The sequence below is a fragment of the Delphinapterus leucas genome, chromosome 4 (genome assembly GCF_059928025.1).
Source record: "Delphinapterus leucas isolate spDelLeu-1000000601 "Yukka" chromosome 4, BTC_Dleu_Yukka2, whole genome shotgun sequence".
NCBI lineage: Eukaryota > Metazoa > Chordata > Mammalia > Artiodactyla > Monodontidae > Delphinapterus > Delphinapterus leucas.
In genome coordinates this window covers 13,747,627-13,763,324 of record NC_143132.1, presented here as the reverse complement: position 1 = coordinate 13,763,324, position 15,698 = coordinate 13,747,627, and the positions used below count along the sequence as shown (strand labels likewise).

At 42.8% G+C, this 15,698-nt stretch overlaps 1 protein-coding gene across 20 annotated transcripts in view; it reads right to left on the bottom strand.

The window, feature by feature from the left end:
• The window catches only part of TIAM1 (TIAM Rac1 associated GEF 1), a 146,363-nt gene that overhangs the window by 9,817 nt on the left and 120,848 nt on the right, over positions 1 to 15,698 (bottom strand). For all 20 annotated transcript variants that reach the window (XM_089910318.1, XM_089910310.1, XM_089910325.1 and 17 more), the window contains 5 exons: positions 13,143 to 13,322; positions 12,928 to 13,046; positions 6,162 to 6,270; positions 2,123 to 2,181; positions 1,072 to 1,174 (listed from right to left, as the gene is read on the bottom strand). In XM_089910318.1, coding sequence (XP_089766444.1) covers positions 1,072 to 1,174; positions 2,123 to 2,181; positions 6,162 to 6,270; positions 12,928 to 13,046; positions 13,143 to 13,322 — 570 coding nt within the window. The remainder of the gene's footprint in view (positions 1 to 1,071; positions 1,175 to 2,122; positions 2,182 to 6,161; positions 6,271 to 12,927; positions 13,047 to 13,142; positions 13,323 to 15,698) is intronic.

Genomic DNA, 15,698 nt, shown 5'->3' with positions numbered 1-15,698 from the left:
TCCTGCAATGCATAACAACTGAGAAGGAAGTGGCATCTACTTTAACTTGGGTGGGTAACTGGAGGTTTCCCAAATACTGCAGAAGGTTTTTCCTCATGACACTGGACTAGGGAAGAGGTGGTTCTATAAGGATTAGAGCCAATTTTATGGCTCATGGAGGTGACAAATGAAAACGGGGAGAAAATGAGTGACACCAACCGGACATGAAGAACTTATTGCTCATGCTAGATGCCAAAACACAAAAGAGAAATACAGATCCACTGTGCACCTGCAGAGGTCCACTTCCATGGCCCCTCTTACAACCAGAAAGCTGTACCTGCTGTCCAAGTGGGACGGGAATAGGGGTGTCCCGAGAGCTTCCACTTGACCCCAAAGCTGCTCCCTCTCAGGTGTGCCCGGGAGAACCATTGCTGATTGCTCCTCCCTAAAACAGCCTCAAATTAAGCCCTGGATGGGGCGTCCGAGTCATAGCAATATTGGTATTCTTAGGCAATACCGTGCTGACATTCACTTCTCTTCTCATGTGCTAAAGCATCAACGAATCATCTTAGCAAGTACTTTCATCACTGCCTAACAACTTGCTTCACGGCTACGTGGGTCATAGAAAAAGAACTGACATTTCATGCTGATACAAAGATAAAGATTTGTAAGGCTTCAGGGAGAAAGAATGTATTCAATGGCGTTTTTTGTGCTTCGGGTGGTCTTTTTGGGTCTCCCAGTTAAAAGGCAAGTGAGTTATTTACATGGGCTTTGTCTGCTGATGGTCACAAAGATTCTTCCCAGAAGTACAAGACTCATTGCTACTTAGATGTGAGTCCCTGCAGTGTTATTAATATATATAACAGAATGAATAGAATTCCTTGGAACAATATTAAAGGCACTACCTCCATTCACTTAGTTCATTCATTTAGTAAACAGCTGGGTAAATAAGAGGCAATGGAGAGACTGAGGGAAAGGAAACTTAAGCACAGAAGGAAAAAGACGGTAGGGTGGTTAGAACCAAGAGTGTGGACTCAGAAAAACAATTCATACATACACAGAAATATGTACCCAACCTGTTTCAGAGTTTACCTGCACTTGCCAAAGCTCGAACCTGCAAAGCTTCGGTAGGAATCATGTGTCGAAATCGGAAGGGGTCCCAGTCCTCGTAAATTGAAAGCCTGTGAGATCCTACCTGCAGGAAGAGAAGGAACTAGGTGCATGAGAAGTCTGTGCTCAGCCCGGACCAGACCCGCACACACTTTCTAAACCAGTGATGTTGCAGACATAGAGAACAGACTTGTGGTTGCCAAGGGGGAGGGGTATGGGGGAGGGAAGGACTGCGAACTTGGGGTGAGCAGCTGTAAACTATTATATAGAGAATGGAGAAACAACAAGGTCCTACTGTAGAGCACAGGGAACTCTATTCAATATCCTGTGATAAACCACAATGGAAAAGAACATAACAAAAGGAATTTACACATGTGTGTAACTGAGTCACTTTGCTGTACAGCAGAGACTGGCACAACACTATAAATCACCTATACTTCAATAAAATAATAAAAATTTTAAAATATGTCATTAAAACAAATAAATAAATTGTTTTAATTTCCAAAAGAAAACCCAACAAGAACAACAACAAAGCAGTGATGCTGGAGCCCCGGGTCACTCCCCCGTGTGCACTTTTGTTCACCCAGCAGCAAGCCAGAGGCCATGGGACAAATCTGCTGAGGCTGCGCAAATAAGCTTGCTAACCAAAGTCAGGCAAAAGAGAGACAAAGGAAGAAAGAGAAAAGGGATCCCCAAACAAGCACAGAGGGGCACGAAGAACAGGCAGTGGATAAAAATAGTATTAGGAAGGTAGGTTCGGGCCATGGTAAGCCCAATAGCTGTTTACTTTCATGCTGTAAACATGAGTCTGCCTGCAGGAAGGCAGGATGGGCAATTTCCTTAAGTCCTCAGCAACACTCAAAAAAAAAAAATCATAAAACACTCAAAAACAAAAAAAATCATAAAACACTCAAAAAAATCATAAAACACTCACGCCTGACAAAGGTGCAGAATTACAATTACGCAGCTACAACTGAGGAACAGATAGTAAGGGAGATACTTGGAAACTATGGGGTGAAATAAGAAGTCTTACAAGTTTCCTCTTCTGTTTGGAACCATCTTTATACACAAGGACCACAGCAGTTTTGAAGACTGGAAAAACATAAAATGAAGGCAGTTATAGCACACAAGGGGTTGGGTTTTCCCCTTCACTTTCAATAACTTGTGGTAACAAACACTACCGTTATGAAGAGGACAGACAGTCCCCGTGAATCGGCTCCCATTCCACCCTCCACTCACTCAGCACATCTGAGAGATGCAAAAACCTGTTAAGACAAAATTTTCCAGGTTCCAGATAAACAGAAAAAGCCTGAAGAGATGGAAATAAACCCTCCTGCCCCACTGGAAACTTTTGGGTAAAATATATTTTCACTATGGTATCAATTCAAGCTTAAAACTTCAGCTTATACACATTTAACAAAAATGTACTAGTTCAGCAGCTGAAGGAACAATACAAACATCAATAATAATAATGCTTACGGTAACTTCTATTTATGCAAATTAAGCTAATATTACACACACGCAGAGTGCTCCTAATTCAGGAAATGTAATTCATCTTTTTCGACCTCAATAAATAAAAATGAGTTTATGAAGTAGAATGCAGTTTTACTTTTTCCAAACAGGATGAATCGCAATAAACTATGTAGAAGCAGGGAGTATGTAGTTTTATTCTTATATTCTTTGGGGGTGGGGGAAGATACAATGGAGTTATGCATAGTCCTCCATAGAATTCCTTAAACAATGCCAAGAGGTTCAGCACTCAGTGATTCTGACTCCCCTGCAAAGAAGAACTGGTGTCCAGAACGACAAGGAAGGGTGACCCCAGCCCATCCCTGGCTCCCTGTATCAGGGTCTCCATCTCCCTTCACACTCTGACCCCAAGGCACAGCAGGGACCACGTTAGTCACATGGAAGCTGGAGGGGGCACACCTGGTGTACCAGACACACAATTATAGGGAATTCTCAGGGACAGGCTCCCCAGGCTCCCAGGCTCTCTGCAGACTAACCCAACGTGTCTGGTATATGTTTTATCATTTTTTATCCTACTGACCCATCAGGCTCCCTTTGTGTAAGGCTGCAGGAAAAAAAGCTTTCGGGTACAAAGAAGCGGACCCCAGGCACTGGGTCTGAGCTGTCACAGCGCCTGACTTCGTAAAAATCCCAGAGGACAGACTGCGAGGTTCCCACTGACCCCAGGAGGCCACACCATCTCTGCATGAAGGCTGCACAGAGCATCCGAGGCGGCCCTCTGTCCTTACCATGAAGCCTTCACACTTCACAGAAATCACAGTGTCCAGGACAGCAGGTCCCTTTAAAATGGAGGGAGCTCCACTGCAGGAGAGGGTGAGGTTGCCAGTGAACTTAGTCTCAGAAGACCCACCATCTCACTGGGACCAGAGCTCAATGAGGTTGTTGCTGTGACCCTAAGAAGGATACTGGTCTGCCTCGGTTTACCTGGACCATCTAGGATCACAGCGGTAGGGCCAGAGTGGACCTCAGTCTGGGCTATGAGCATTTCCGCCTTGATCCCTCCCTGATCCGCAGCCGACTGTCACTCAGTTGACTCCAAGTGCTGCCCATCCCTTCAGACATGGCCTTGATGTCCAAAACGCCTGGCTGCCCTGACCAGCCTAAATCCCTCTCTCGATATCCCCAAAGGTGAACATCTAACACCCTTTAAGGCCGAAACCTAAACAAACTATTTCTTTCCTTCTTTTAAAGGTGGTGATGGTCAGCCCTGAGTACAAACTAGCCGTCCTGGGAGTAAAACATCAAGGTGCTGGGTGGGCAGCCGGTCAACTTTGTTTTCGGAAGAAAGCAGCACTATTTCCTGAGATCAGAGCAACGGAAACAAGACAACCACATTTTAACCCCAAAGCTGCCTGTTCAGTGGTAATTAAGTTACTTCCCTCACAGCAACTCTTCCTTGTTTCAAAACACATTTCTAGGGCTTCCCTGGTGGCGCAGTGGTTCAGAGTCCGCCTGCCGATGCAGGGGACACGGGTTCGTGCCCCGGTCTGGGAAGATCCCACATGCCGCGGAGCGGCTGGGCCCGTGAGCCATGGCCGCTGAGCCTGCGCGTCCGGAGCCTGTGCTCCGCAGCGGGAGAGGCCACAACAGTGAGAGGCCCGCGTACCGCAAACAAAACAAAACAAAACAAAACAAAACAAAACAAACACATTTCTAAGGCTCTGTTAGTTCTGCTTGCTACTTAAAAATCACACCAAAACTGCCAAACATGTCACCTTTTAAGGACGTAAATAAGCTCATTACGATGACGACAGCCTGCCTTGAGCCAAGCACACACATTGCCCCTCAAACCTCAAAACTGGCATTTTCCTGAACCCTATCACAGGTTGGCAAACTAGGGCCTGCCTGTTTCCGCACAACCCGCCAATACTAGTGCCCATTTGTTTACATACTGTCTACAGCTGCGTCTGGCTACTTATGGCCTCTTGGTCTGTGAAGCCTAAAATATTTACTATGTGGCCTTTTACAGCATAAGTTTGCCAACCTCCTACTTTGTCCCAAAGGATTTCCTTTTTCTAAATCTGTTTATTTCTAACTATAGGAAATATGTAAAATTCAGGAGACAGGCATGAAAAATCCCAATGCTGAACTCTGGAATGGTTCACCAATAGCCCAGCATCAGAAAGAGGGAGAGAGATGGTTTGGATCATTTCCTTCAGAATCCTACACCCCATAAGTGACCTACTCAGAAGCATCAGAAAGCTCCCAGACCTCTCCAAGAAGAAATTTCCATATAAGAAATGCAACTGTTAATGATGGGAAAACACAACAAAGCAAAACAAACAGTATCCCTCCCCCTGCCCGAAATACCCACTGCTATCAAAAACCACCAGCATGTCAAAATACCCCACCTCCTCTGTATAGCATATTTAGTCACACGTTTTTCCTTCACATTTATATGCTCCTTTATTATTTCTAATGAAATGGCATCAACAGCTACAGTGGCTCTTTGGAATCCTTAGGGATATCACTAAGGTTTTCAATGAACGCTGAGTCATCTACTTAGGAAGTCCAATAAATCTTTGTATTAAATACTCTGATTTTAATATCACTAGGATGTTCCATTTGGGAATGCACTGTTCACATCGTAAAAGAACAAAAAGAGTTCAGTTAAAGAAGCAGTAGGCAGGAACACCCTCCCTCTTCTGCCCCCAGAAAGATAAGGTAAGGAAGGAGAATGGAAATACTAGGCTTCCTTTATACTATGTTCCTGCCCATGAATCTTCTAGTGGGAGGCTAGGAAAAGACACAACCTAAAACAGAAGCATGAACACTGATCACTGATCACTGATCATGACTGATCGTTTTATACCCAGGAATAACACCGCATGCTGCACAAGCATTTACACACAACAATGAGCCATGTTTCCTGAATACGTACAGCGCCCAGTGGACTAACCCATAGTTTTGCTCACTCAAAAAGCATTTTACAACACAACCACATGAGATTTCGAATTGCAGCAACTGCGTCCATCTGAACTGGCTTGTTGGAAAATTAATCATTCACAAACATCACTACTTTCGCTGCTGTTAGCCGCGATGCGATTGAGGAGCACCTCGTAACTGCTCAAGGCATCCAGCGATGCCACAACAGGTGAGGTGAGAATCGTGCCCTGAATCCTGGCATCACACAGAGCAACACAGAGTTGGAAAGAGAATAAAAGGACTGGGGAGCTCACAAACAGAGATAGTTTTGTCTTGATTTTTCACTTGATTTTTCCTTGGTTTATTATTAACTCATTATTTTGAAAAGATATTCAGAGCAGCAGCTTAAAAAAAATCTTTTCCTGCCCATACGTCTATACCTGGGGGAGACCTGAACAGCCATTCCCTCCCTCTTGGTAGCTGGGTGGCCACATTCGTCATACTTAGCTGGAAGGTTTAATTTAGTATCTGTGACATGTTGGTGGCCATAGCAGGAAGACAATGCAGAAAACTGTAATTAACTATATTTTAATAAATTGTGTCTTGGAAAAGAAATGTTAACTGCGAAAAATAAGCCAGCCTCCCTCTTCCCCTCCAAACCTTCTCGTGACACATACCAAAAGCTGCCAATTCGGGCTCCTTTTTCCACTTTCCCAGCGAGGCTGGTGGGTTTGGCCAGATCACAGTGGTGTGCAAAAGCAGGTCTCCCATGCTCAGATCTGCAACCTGAAATCCAGGGCAAAACTTACTGGGCGATGTTAAAAACACTCAGATATCCATGACATTTTAAAATTCAACAGGCTGGTGTCAATTCAACTTCAAGAAAATAATGTCTCCAAATAATGTCTCTCATTTGGTCAACTTTTTTTCCCTTATCCTGTTTGCCTATCAGAATTTCAAGAATAAGGTGGCCAAAAGGTACAAATCGGGCCTCTGAAATTCACACGCAGTAAACCTGTCAAAATTGATGAACAAAATTGGAGAGGGTTTGTGTTCAAATGGAGAGTTATCTAAGGAGAACAAATGGCTGTCAACAACAAAGATCCAGCCCAGGAAACTGCAGACATTTCCACCTGTGAGTTTAAATCCCTTTGGAGCCAGGGTCTTCTGGGAAGCAGTGGAATCAATTATTTCTTCTTCTTCCGACTCATTTTAAGGAAGATTTCATTTCACTTTAGAAGTGGGAAAAGAAGCCAACTGAGGAGTTGGGAGATTGTTCTTTAAGGTTGTGCAGCTCTGGAAACCATGAGGTCTAGTGTTGTGTCCCCGAAGGTCAAATCTAAACCATCTCAGATGGACAAGTTCCTCTTCTCCTTGTAGAGACATGATGATCCTGAGATTCCACTGGGGTCTACACCTCACAATAGTCATGTGTGCCTTTTTCACTGGAGTCCTTGGCCCACTTCCAAGTCTATCAAAATCCCATCCTCCCACCCACTCAGCATCCCAATCACAGGCGAAAGGATCATCTGGTCTCTCAATGTGCTCCCTGTGTAAACATGTCAGAGCACGAGGCTTTGCAGAAATCAGAGTCCACGGTCCATCCCACTGGGAAACACCATACCTTGTTAGGAGGGTCTCCCTCTAGCACGCCTCCCTGAAGCACCCGCCCACCAGCCTCTCACTTCTGCTCTGCGTCCACAGAAACCAAGCCCGAGTCCTTCTTCCTCAAAGCAGCAATTTGAATATTTGAAAACTTGATGTTGAGCTTCAAGGACAAATGGCTCTGGGGTTTTTTTTTTTTTGCTGCTTTTGATCTGACTGGGTTTCTAGATACAACAGCTGCCGAGCAGCCCTCCACGGAGCACGGTGCCATTTGACACTGCCCTTCTCAAGCCACCAGGTCAGGCTACAGTGCTGGAGATGGGGCTCCATCTCAGTGGCAGTGGTATTGCTGCCACTATAATGGTTGGGATCATTATAATAATTAATAATTACCCTACTTATTATTGAGCAATATTATTAGTAGTACCGTCAGTGGTTAAAAACATTAAGCAACTGTATTACTTTGTACATATTAAGTAACTAGTCAACCAAACACCCAGGTGAGTATCCACTAAGGGAACTATATAGTCTCCACTATCCACGCCCCACACACCACAGCGGAGTGGTATATACATAAGTCAAATTCCTTGGAACCATTCTGGTCCACAGCCTTAGAGGGAATGTTTTTAAAAGTGATGAAATGCCATATGATCCAACAATCCCACTCCTGGGCATATATCCAGACAAAACTATAATTCAAAAAGATACATGCAACCCTATGTTCATTGCAGTGCTATTTATTGATACAATAGCCAGGACACAGGAACAACCTAAGTGTCCATCAACAGATGAATGGATAAAGAAGATGTGGTACATATATACGACGGAATACTACTCAGCCATAAAAAAGAACAAAACAATGTCATTTGCAGTAGCATGGATGGAACTAGAGATTATCATACTAACTAAAATAAGTCAGAAAGAGAAAGACAAATACCATATGATACCACCTATATGTGGAATCTAAAATATGACACAAATTAACTTATCTATGAAACAGAAACAGACTCACAGACATAGAGAACAGACTTTTAGTTGCCAAGGGGAGTGGGGAAATGGAGTGGGAGTTTGGGGTTAGCAGATGCAAACTAGGATATATAGGATGGATAAACAGCAAGGTCCTACTGTATAGCACAGGGAACTATATCCAATATCTTGTGATAAACCATAATGGAAAAGAATATTAAAAAGGAGTGTACAGATATAACTGATATCCTTTGCTGTACAGCAGAAATTAACACAAAATTGTAAATCGACTATACTTCAATTTTTAAAAAGTGATTAAAGATCACTGGGGTAGATCATTGCCCAAACTCTACTTCTTCCCTCTATGTATCTGTACCTTCCACCATGTGATTTTCTAGTACTTCCCACTAGACTAGGCTAAGCCCCAAAGTCTCTGGGCTTGGCCATATGAGTTGGGCCATGGACTTGGTATCAGAAGTTTCTACCAGCCCTCATAAGCTCCTGCCTTCCAGCCATGGAAAGGACATGCTCAAGACAATCACTGCTGCTTCAGCCTGGATCCCAGAATGAAGAGACATGGAACACTCTGAGACCTAAGCTCTGAAGCTCACCAAGACAAGCCAAAGCCCAGCTGACCCACACCCTGTGAGTGAAATACAAGTATTTGCTGTAGTGAACACTAAGATTTTTAGTTCTTTGTTACCTGGTAAAAACAGGCTGATACAGTCCCAATGCACATGGTTCCTCTCTCTTGACAAGTTTCCACACTGTAAATGTATTAAGGGGGTCAGGGCTGCTCCCTCTGGCCAACAGCCTCTCCCCTGGCCTTCCACTGGTCCCCTTCCCAACATCCTATCAAAACCCTGAGACTGGGCTTCCCTGGTGGCACAGTGGTTGAGAGTCCGCCTGCCGATGCAGGGGACGCGGGTTCGTGCCCCGGTCCGGGAAGATGCCACGTGCCGCGGAGCAGCTGGGCCTGTGAGCCGTGGCCAATGAGCCTGCGCGTCTGGAGCCTGTGCTCCGCAACGGGAGAGGCCACGACAGTGAGAGGTCCGCGTACCACAAAAAAACAAAACAAAAAAACAACTCTGAGACTGAGTTCCGCTAAAAGGCCTCTACCCCAACAAGGACTGGGATGCCTTGCTGAGTCAGGTTTTCCGAGCCCTTCTTTTAAGGGGAAATGCCCTCCTTGGCCTTTTCTTCCTCTGACCTAGGCAAAAGGGATGCTTGCTCTGTGTGGTCCAGCCCAACTCCCTAGAGTTTAACATGGGGTAGGGACTGAAGGTCCAGCTTCATCATAAAATGTTTCTTTGTCCTCTGTGGATATCTGTCTTCAGGGACCTCCTGGGGACAGTTGGTTGGTGATAGCATCAGGTACTCTGTGTCCCTGGAATGTTACCATTTCAGTATAGACCTACCATTCCCAGTAGGTACTGATAAATATTCCCATTCCTGTTTACCAACTGTTCACAGTACCAGTCTAGGTTTTTTTCCTGGATATTGCCATTAAAAGGTTACTCAAGGATCAGGAATCACCTTTGTGAAAATCAGGCCATAACTTGTAAATGTCTGCCTCTATAGGCTGTTTCCATGGCTGTTCCAATATACTGCTTGCTGTAAGTACTGTTGCAGAATTATAACTGATATTGGCACAGAGCATCCTATTTCCCCAGGACCGTTCTCCCTGTGGTTTTATTTTTGTGGAATCAAGACCACTCTGTCCTTTCCAGTTAGAAGACCATTCTCTTCTATGGAGAAAAAAAGAGATCAAGTAGATCTGAGTCATTTTCTTTGAGTAATCAATTTGTCTTTGGTTACAATACCTACGGCCCCTTTTAGGGGCCTATTTCTTTCTTATTCTTCCTATAGTGCTAAGACATAATCTTTCAGTGCTCTCTCTGGCATCTTCTCCAAGCCTTCATTTTTCTGGTCTTCAGACATCCTAATACTGATATAGGACTTTCCTACCCTGTAATACTGGTATATGATCAAATGTCCCTCCTTCCATCTTTTGCACTTTTTTTTTTTTTCCCTAACAAAATCTCTGCTCACAAGAGACTGCTGTGTATAGCACTGTATCTCTTTGTTCCTCATTGGAAAGATTTCTTACTTGGTTGACAGAATTTTATTTTAGAGGACAGGCAGTCTCACCAAAGCCATATCCCCTTTTATAGTCTCTGACTTTTGAATCGTATTCATCTTTTTTTCTAAAGTCTTTGCAATCTGCTATCCATATCACCTTCTAGTCTTTAGCATAATGGTGCTTTGCTCTCATTAAAATTCAGAAATCAATTCAGAATATAATGAAAAATATAATGAAATACACTGAAATTGTTCATTTCCATGACCCAATAAAATTCACTCCTGTCAAAATGAAATAAACTAAAATACAGGATGGAAGAAGCCTTATGATCTAAAACGTCTGCAGTATTATTCATAGTCATCAACAAATGAAGCCAAGCGAACTGCCTGACAATAGGAATTAAGTAAATCATTGTTCAATCACACAATAAAATATTCTACAATAATTTCAAGGATTCTTTTGAATCATTTAAAATAACATGAAAATTAAATAATTCTTTGTTCACTATAAAAAAATTCAAGGTACAAAATAACTTCCAAAATATTCAAGAATATATAAAGAACTATATTTAATATTCAAGTATACAATATACATAATTTTGTAAAAATTAAAATAAACACCAAAAGATCAAGAGGTTTTGCGTTTTGAGACCATAGATAATTTTCCTCCTTGCCTTTCTCTGAGGTTTGCCCTTTTCTTTAATAAACATAGTATGTTTTTCTTACTATAATAGTTTTACAAGAAAATGAGAACTAAATCAAGAGTAGCAGTGTCCATCCTTTCTACACTCTGATAGATTAAATTATCTGCCTGGTAGACTGAGAACATTCTCATGCTCTGCCTGAAATATCCATGTAGAAAAAATAAATTGTATTTCAGTGGAAAACTATGCACACCCTCCTGGGCTATCAGAGTCCAACCCTGTAGCTATGTGCCTTTGAACTCCTTTGCCACTCTTTGTAAGGTGTAGGTAACAGATAAATGTATAAATTCTCTCTAGTCTGGTAGCGACTTCCTCGTGCTGTAGAGAAACCAATTTGTCTCCATTCACAAATCATCTTGACATTTCTTCACTTCATACATATACCTGTGCTATTTTGACTGTCTGGTTCCCTCACATCATCTGAGTAAAATAAATTCCTTCATATGTGTTCACTTGTACGTCTCTATGAGATATCATGAATTTACCTTTTCCTGAAAAATCTTTTAATAGTCCGAAACCTTGTTTTGTTTCACTGAGGACATAAACGTGAACCTAGATAATAACCCTTTATACCTCTGAAGATAAGGCTGTTTTCACGTCTAGACTAAACAACCAAGCCTTACACCCATTCTCTCCCCCGCCGCCCCACTGCCTTTCCCCCTCTTTCCAATCACAGCAAGAGAGTTTTTCTTCATAGTTCCCTCCCAGCTTGTCTCCTTTTTTGAGGCAGAAAGCAAAACGAGGACAATATTCCAATCAAATCATGAGGTACAGAGGCACGGATGAATATCATTACATATCATATCTGTAATGATATATTGATTCATTTTAATATTATCAGCATTTTTATTCACATAAGCTCTTCTCAATAACTCAGGCACAACTTAGAGTTCATGCTACGTTTTTCTCAAGTATATCTGTTCCTGTGGCTATTTCTTCTAAGTAGATTTTCAGGCAGACTTAAAAAAAAAGATTCATAGTCATTTGAAACTTTCATTCACTCCACAAGTATTTATTGAGTACATACTACATGCCGGTTATTATTCTAATCTCTGGGGATATAGCCTCCGCCTTCATTGGTGTTTAGAGAAACAGCCCAAGTTACGGTCATGGAAATTCACTCTCACATTTAACACAAAACAAAACCAGAGGTCCCGAGGGTGAAGGGGTGGAATCAGGACATGTTTCCTATATTAAGAAATAATTCAGCTGAGAAAGAAAATTCACAATGTAGCCTTGCGTAAAGGATAAAAGTTCCACCAACATGGGAATGTAAACTGGTGCAGCCACTATGGAAAACAGTATGGAGGTTTCTTAAAAAACTAAAAATAGAACTACCATATGATCCAGCAGTCCCACTCCTGGGCATATGTCTGGAGAAAATTCTAAGTCGAAAAGATACATGCGCCCCAATGTTCACTGCAGCACTATTTACAATAGCCAAGACACGGAAGCAACCTAAATATCCATTGACAGATGAATGGATAAAGAAGATGTGGTATATATACACAATGGAATATTACTTCGCCATAAAAAAAGAATGAAATAATGCTATTTGCAGCAACATGGATGGACCTAGAGGTTATCATACTAAGTGAAGTAAGTCTGACAGAGAAAGACAAATATCGTATGGCATCACTTATATATGGAATCTAAAAAATGATACAAATGAACTGATTTACAGAACAGAAACAGACTCAGAGACATAGAAAACAAACTTATGGTTACCAGAGGGAAAGTAGGGGGGAGAGAGATGGGAAAATTAGGAGTTTGGGATTAGCAGATACAAGCTACTAATATTTAAAATAGATAAACGACAAGGTCTTACTGTATAGCACAGGGAACTATATTCAATGCCCTGTAATAAACTACAATGGAAAAGAATCTGAAAAAGAAGCTGAATTACTTTGCTGTACACCAGAAACTAACACAACACTGTAAATTAATTATACTTTAACTTAGAAAAAGGTTTCACCAACAAAAACACTCTCCTTGTAACTCTTTCACTTACAAATAGCACCTTAAAGAGAAACAAACCAACCCAGCTCTATGGATAGGTGTGCTGGGAAGAAGTGGGGGTCCTTACCTCTTTTTTCTCACCAGTCTGTTCAGCAATCAGCTGGTCAAACACAGCCCCAAATTCTTCATGGATTTTCTGCATTTCATTGATATGACTTGCAACCTTATTCATAGTCTTGATGGCCACTAGAAGAAAACAGGTCATGAAGTAAATGAAGAGGCTGTTTAAAGGCTCTCATGGAGACACGAGCAAGGGGCAGATCTCAGGGGCCCATGACTCACAATCCAAGTGGTAGTGTTCCTCACTCTCCACGTCCGTCAGAGCAAAAAGCTCCTTCAGCAGAAGCGGGTACTTGAGGATCCTCTGGATGGGCTTGATGAGGTAAGACTCCAGAGTGGATGAGTGTTGCTGCTTCGGGTTCTGGGCATCCAGGAATGCCTTGAAAGCCGCGTCCATCTTGGCTGGAAGAGTTTAAATACAGGTTGTCTGGGCAGGATGTGGAAATGACTCCCTTTCTCACAATTTCACTCACGAATTCCAAGGTGCCTTTTTACAGGACTGAGAGTACACTGAGTTGTCAGAGGGGGGAAAGAGGGCTCAGAGGCACAACCGGAAGGGCCTGTCCATCAGATTTATTTGTTTATTTGAGGGGCGGCCCAGTGAGTTAAGGGATAGCAGAGTTTGTCAATCTCATACACATGGATTTTCAGGGGCTGCTGTTTATCGTCCTTGCATTAAGAATGTCTTCTTCTTCTGATACTTTGACATCTGAGGCTTTACAGACCCTGGGGAAACTGCCCATCTCAGAGCTAGACACTTCCTAGATGGTAAAGGACTCACCTGGAAGCATGCCTTTCACATGCAAGCCAACCAATGCAGAGCCACCTGCCTCCTTCCCTCTTCTGTTAGCTTTTTACACTCTAGGCCACTATCTCCCCTGCCCCTCCACCCCAGAGCCTGCTGAGATTATTCAAATTACCCAATCCTAAACCTGTTTACCCTGCCTCACCCACTCCTTCCTGCAGAAACCACAATAAAGGGTCTTGCCCACGTCTTCCCCCTCACTCATCCTGTCCCCTGGTGGGCTGTGGTGCTTCCCCCCATGGCCCTGCACGGCGTAGCGCTCCCCCTTCTCTTGGGAGCCCTGAGTAACAAACTATCTTTCTGATGGCAATTGTCTCCCGATCTGTTGGCCTCACCATATCTGAATAATATGAAAGCCTAGGTTTGAAAACACTCCTTACGCCAGTTCTTCTAATCCTTCAAGCATTTCCTTGCTGGTAGAACCTCTTTTGAGAAAAGGCAGGAAAATAAAAAGCAGCAGCGGCACCTTGCAGCTCTGGTAAGTGGAGCAAGGCTGATCCCCTGCAGTGAACGCCTTTTAAGATCTGTTCTATGTTAATTCGGTGCTACCAGCTATTAGGATTTATTTCAGAGGGAAACATACACCTGACCTAAGGTAACTCAGGCAGCACTTTCGTCACCAGCTGAGCTTCTATCTGTGTCCCAGCGGGGCTGAAAAGCAGCTCTGCGGAGTTGTGGGTCCCCAGACAATCACAAAGGTACCTGCCAGTGGATAATTAGGAAGACACGACTTATGCCTTCCAGGTGCAAAGAAATGGCAGAGAGAGAGGCTGAAGTGAGGGCAAAGAATGGGAAGAAGAAAGGACAATATATCAAAGTGACTAACTGTAGGCATATATTTTTTAAGCTTCTGATAAAAATATATTTCCGTCTCCAGTAATTAGGAATGTGAGCTAAGAACAGAAGGTGTTGTAAAAGGACACCATGAAACTGTAAAATGATTCTTCTCAGTATCTTTATTCAATTAAGAAAAACAGCAATCATGTGGGGAAGGCCTTGTAAAGACTACAATCTTTTCATTTGTTTAAGCCCCATTAAGAGGAATCAGACTCCATGGGTCCAGCCACCAAATCCTTGAAGGGAAAGAAGACTGGGAATGAGGTGACTGAGAAGAAGCCCATGGCCTCGGAAGCGAGCCCAGGCCCAGAGCTGATGCATGCGGAGGCTGCAGCTTCCGTGGACATCCCAAGTCTTGGTCCATGCCCATAAGGGGCCTAGGAATTCCCCCTAAAGTCCTCATGCCCAAAAACACGTCCATGTGCGTTTAACCCATCAAGTGTATTTCACACATCAGGGCAAAAGAGGGCATGGTTCTCAGCTCTTTGAGCGGTAAAGGGCATCACTCCCATGCAACCTAGATGGGAGTCTGTTAAGAATCATAGGCTATTTGTCCTCAAAGAGTTCTCTTCATCTTCTTGGCACATCTGGCCATTAGAAAATTGTGGGTCACACCTAATGTCTTAAGGGATGGTTTTGAAGGATTTTCTAATATTTTTCAGGTGCAAAAAATAATGGTTTTGAATTTTAAAAATCTATAGGGGCAGAATTTAATCTAATCAAATGAGTAAAAATAACACAATTACTTTAAGAACTCTCATGAGTATATAATTTTACCATAGAGCAAAGTGCTCTAAAACTGTTATGCTAAAAACTCTCATAACATAGCATTCAATTAAAGTTTAAAAAGATGCACACACACACAGAACTACATGACCAATTCAGCATGTGTAAAACCACAGACTAGGCCATACAGCGGGACAATTTCCTTGTCCTACAGCAGGACAAGGAAATTCCCAGGTTCCCTTTAAATTTTTGTGCTGAAGTAGAACTCTTTTGCCTAGACTACGACTATCATTAAGTGTGGCATTATCTGGGGCAGGATCTTTTGTTGTCCAGAGACCTGTGTTGTATTAATGTTTATTATAATACGTTTTGAATTAAATCAAGCTAGCTCTCTTTGGCAACAAACATAA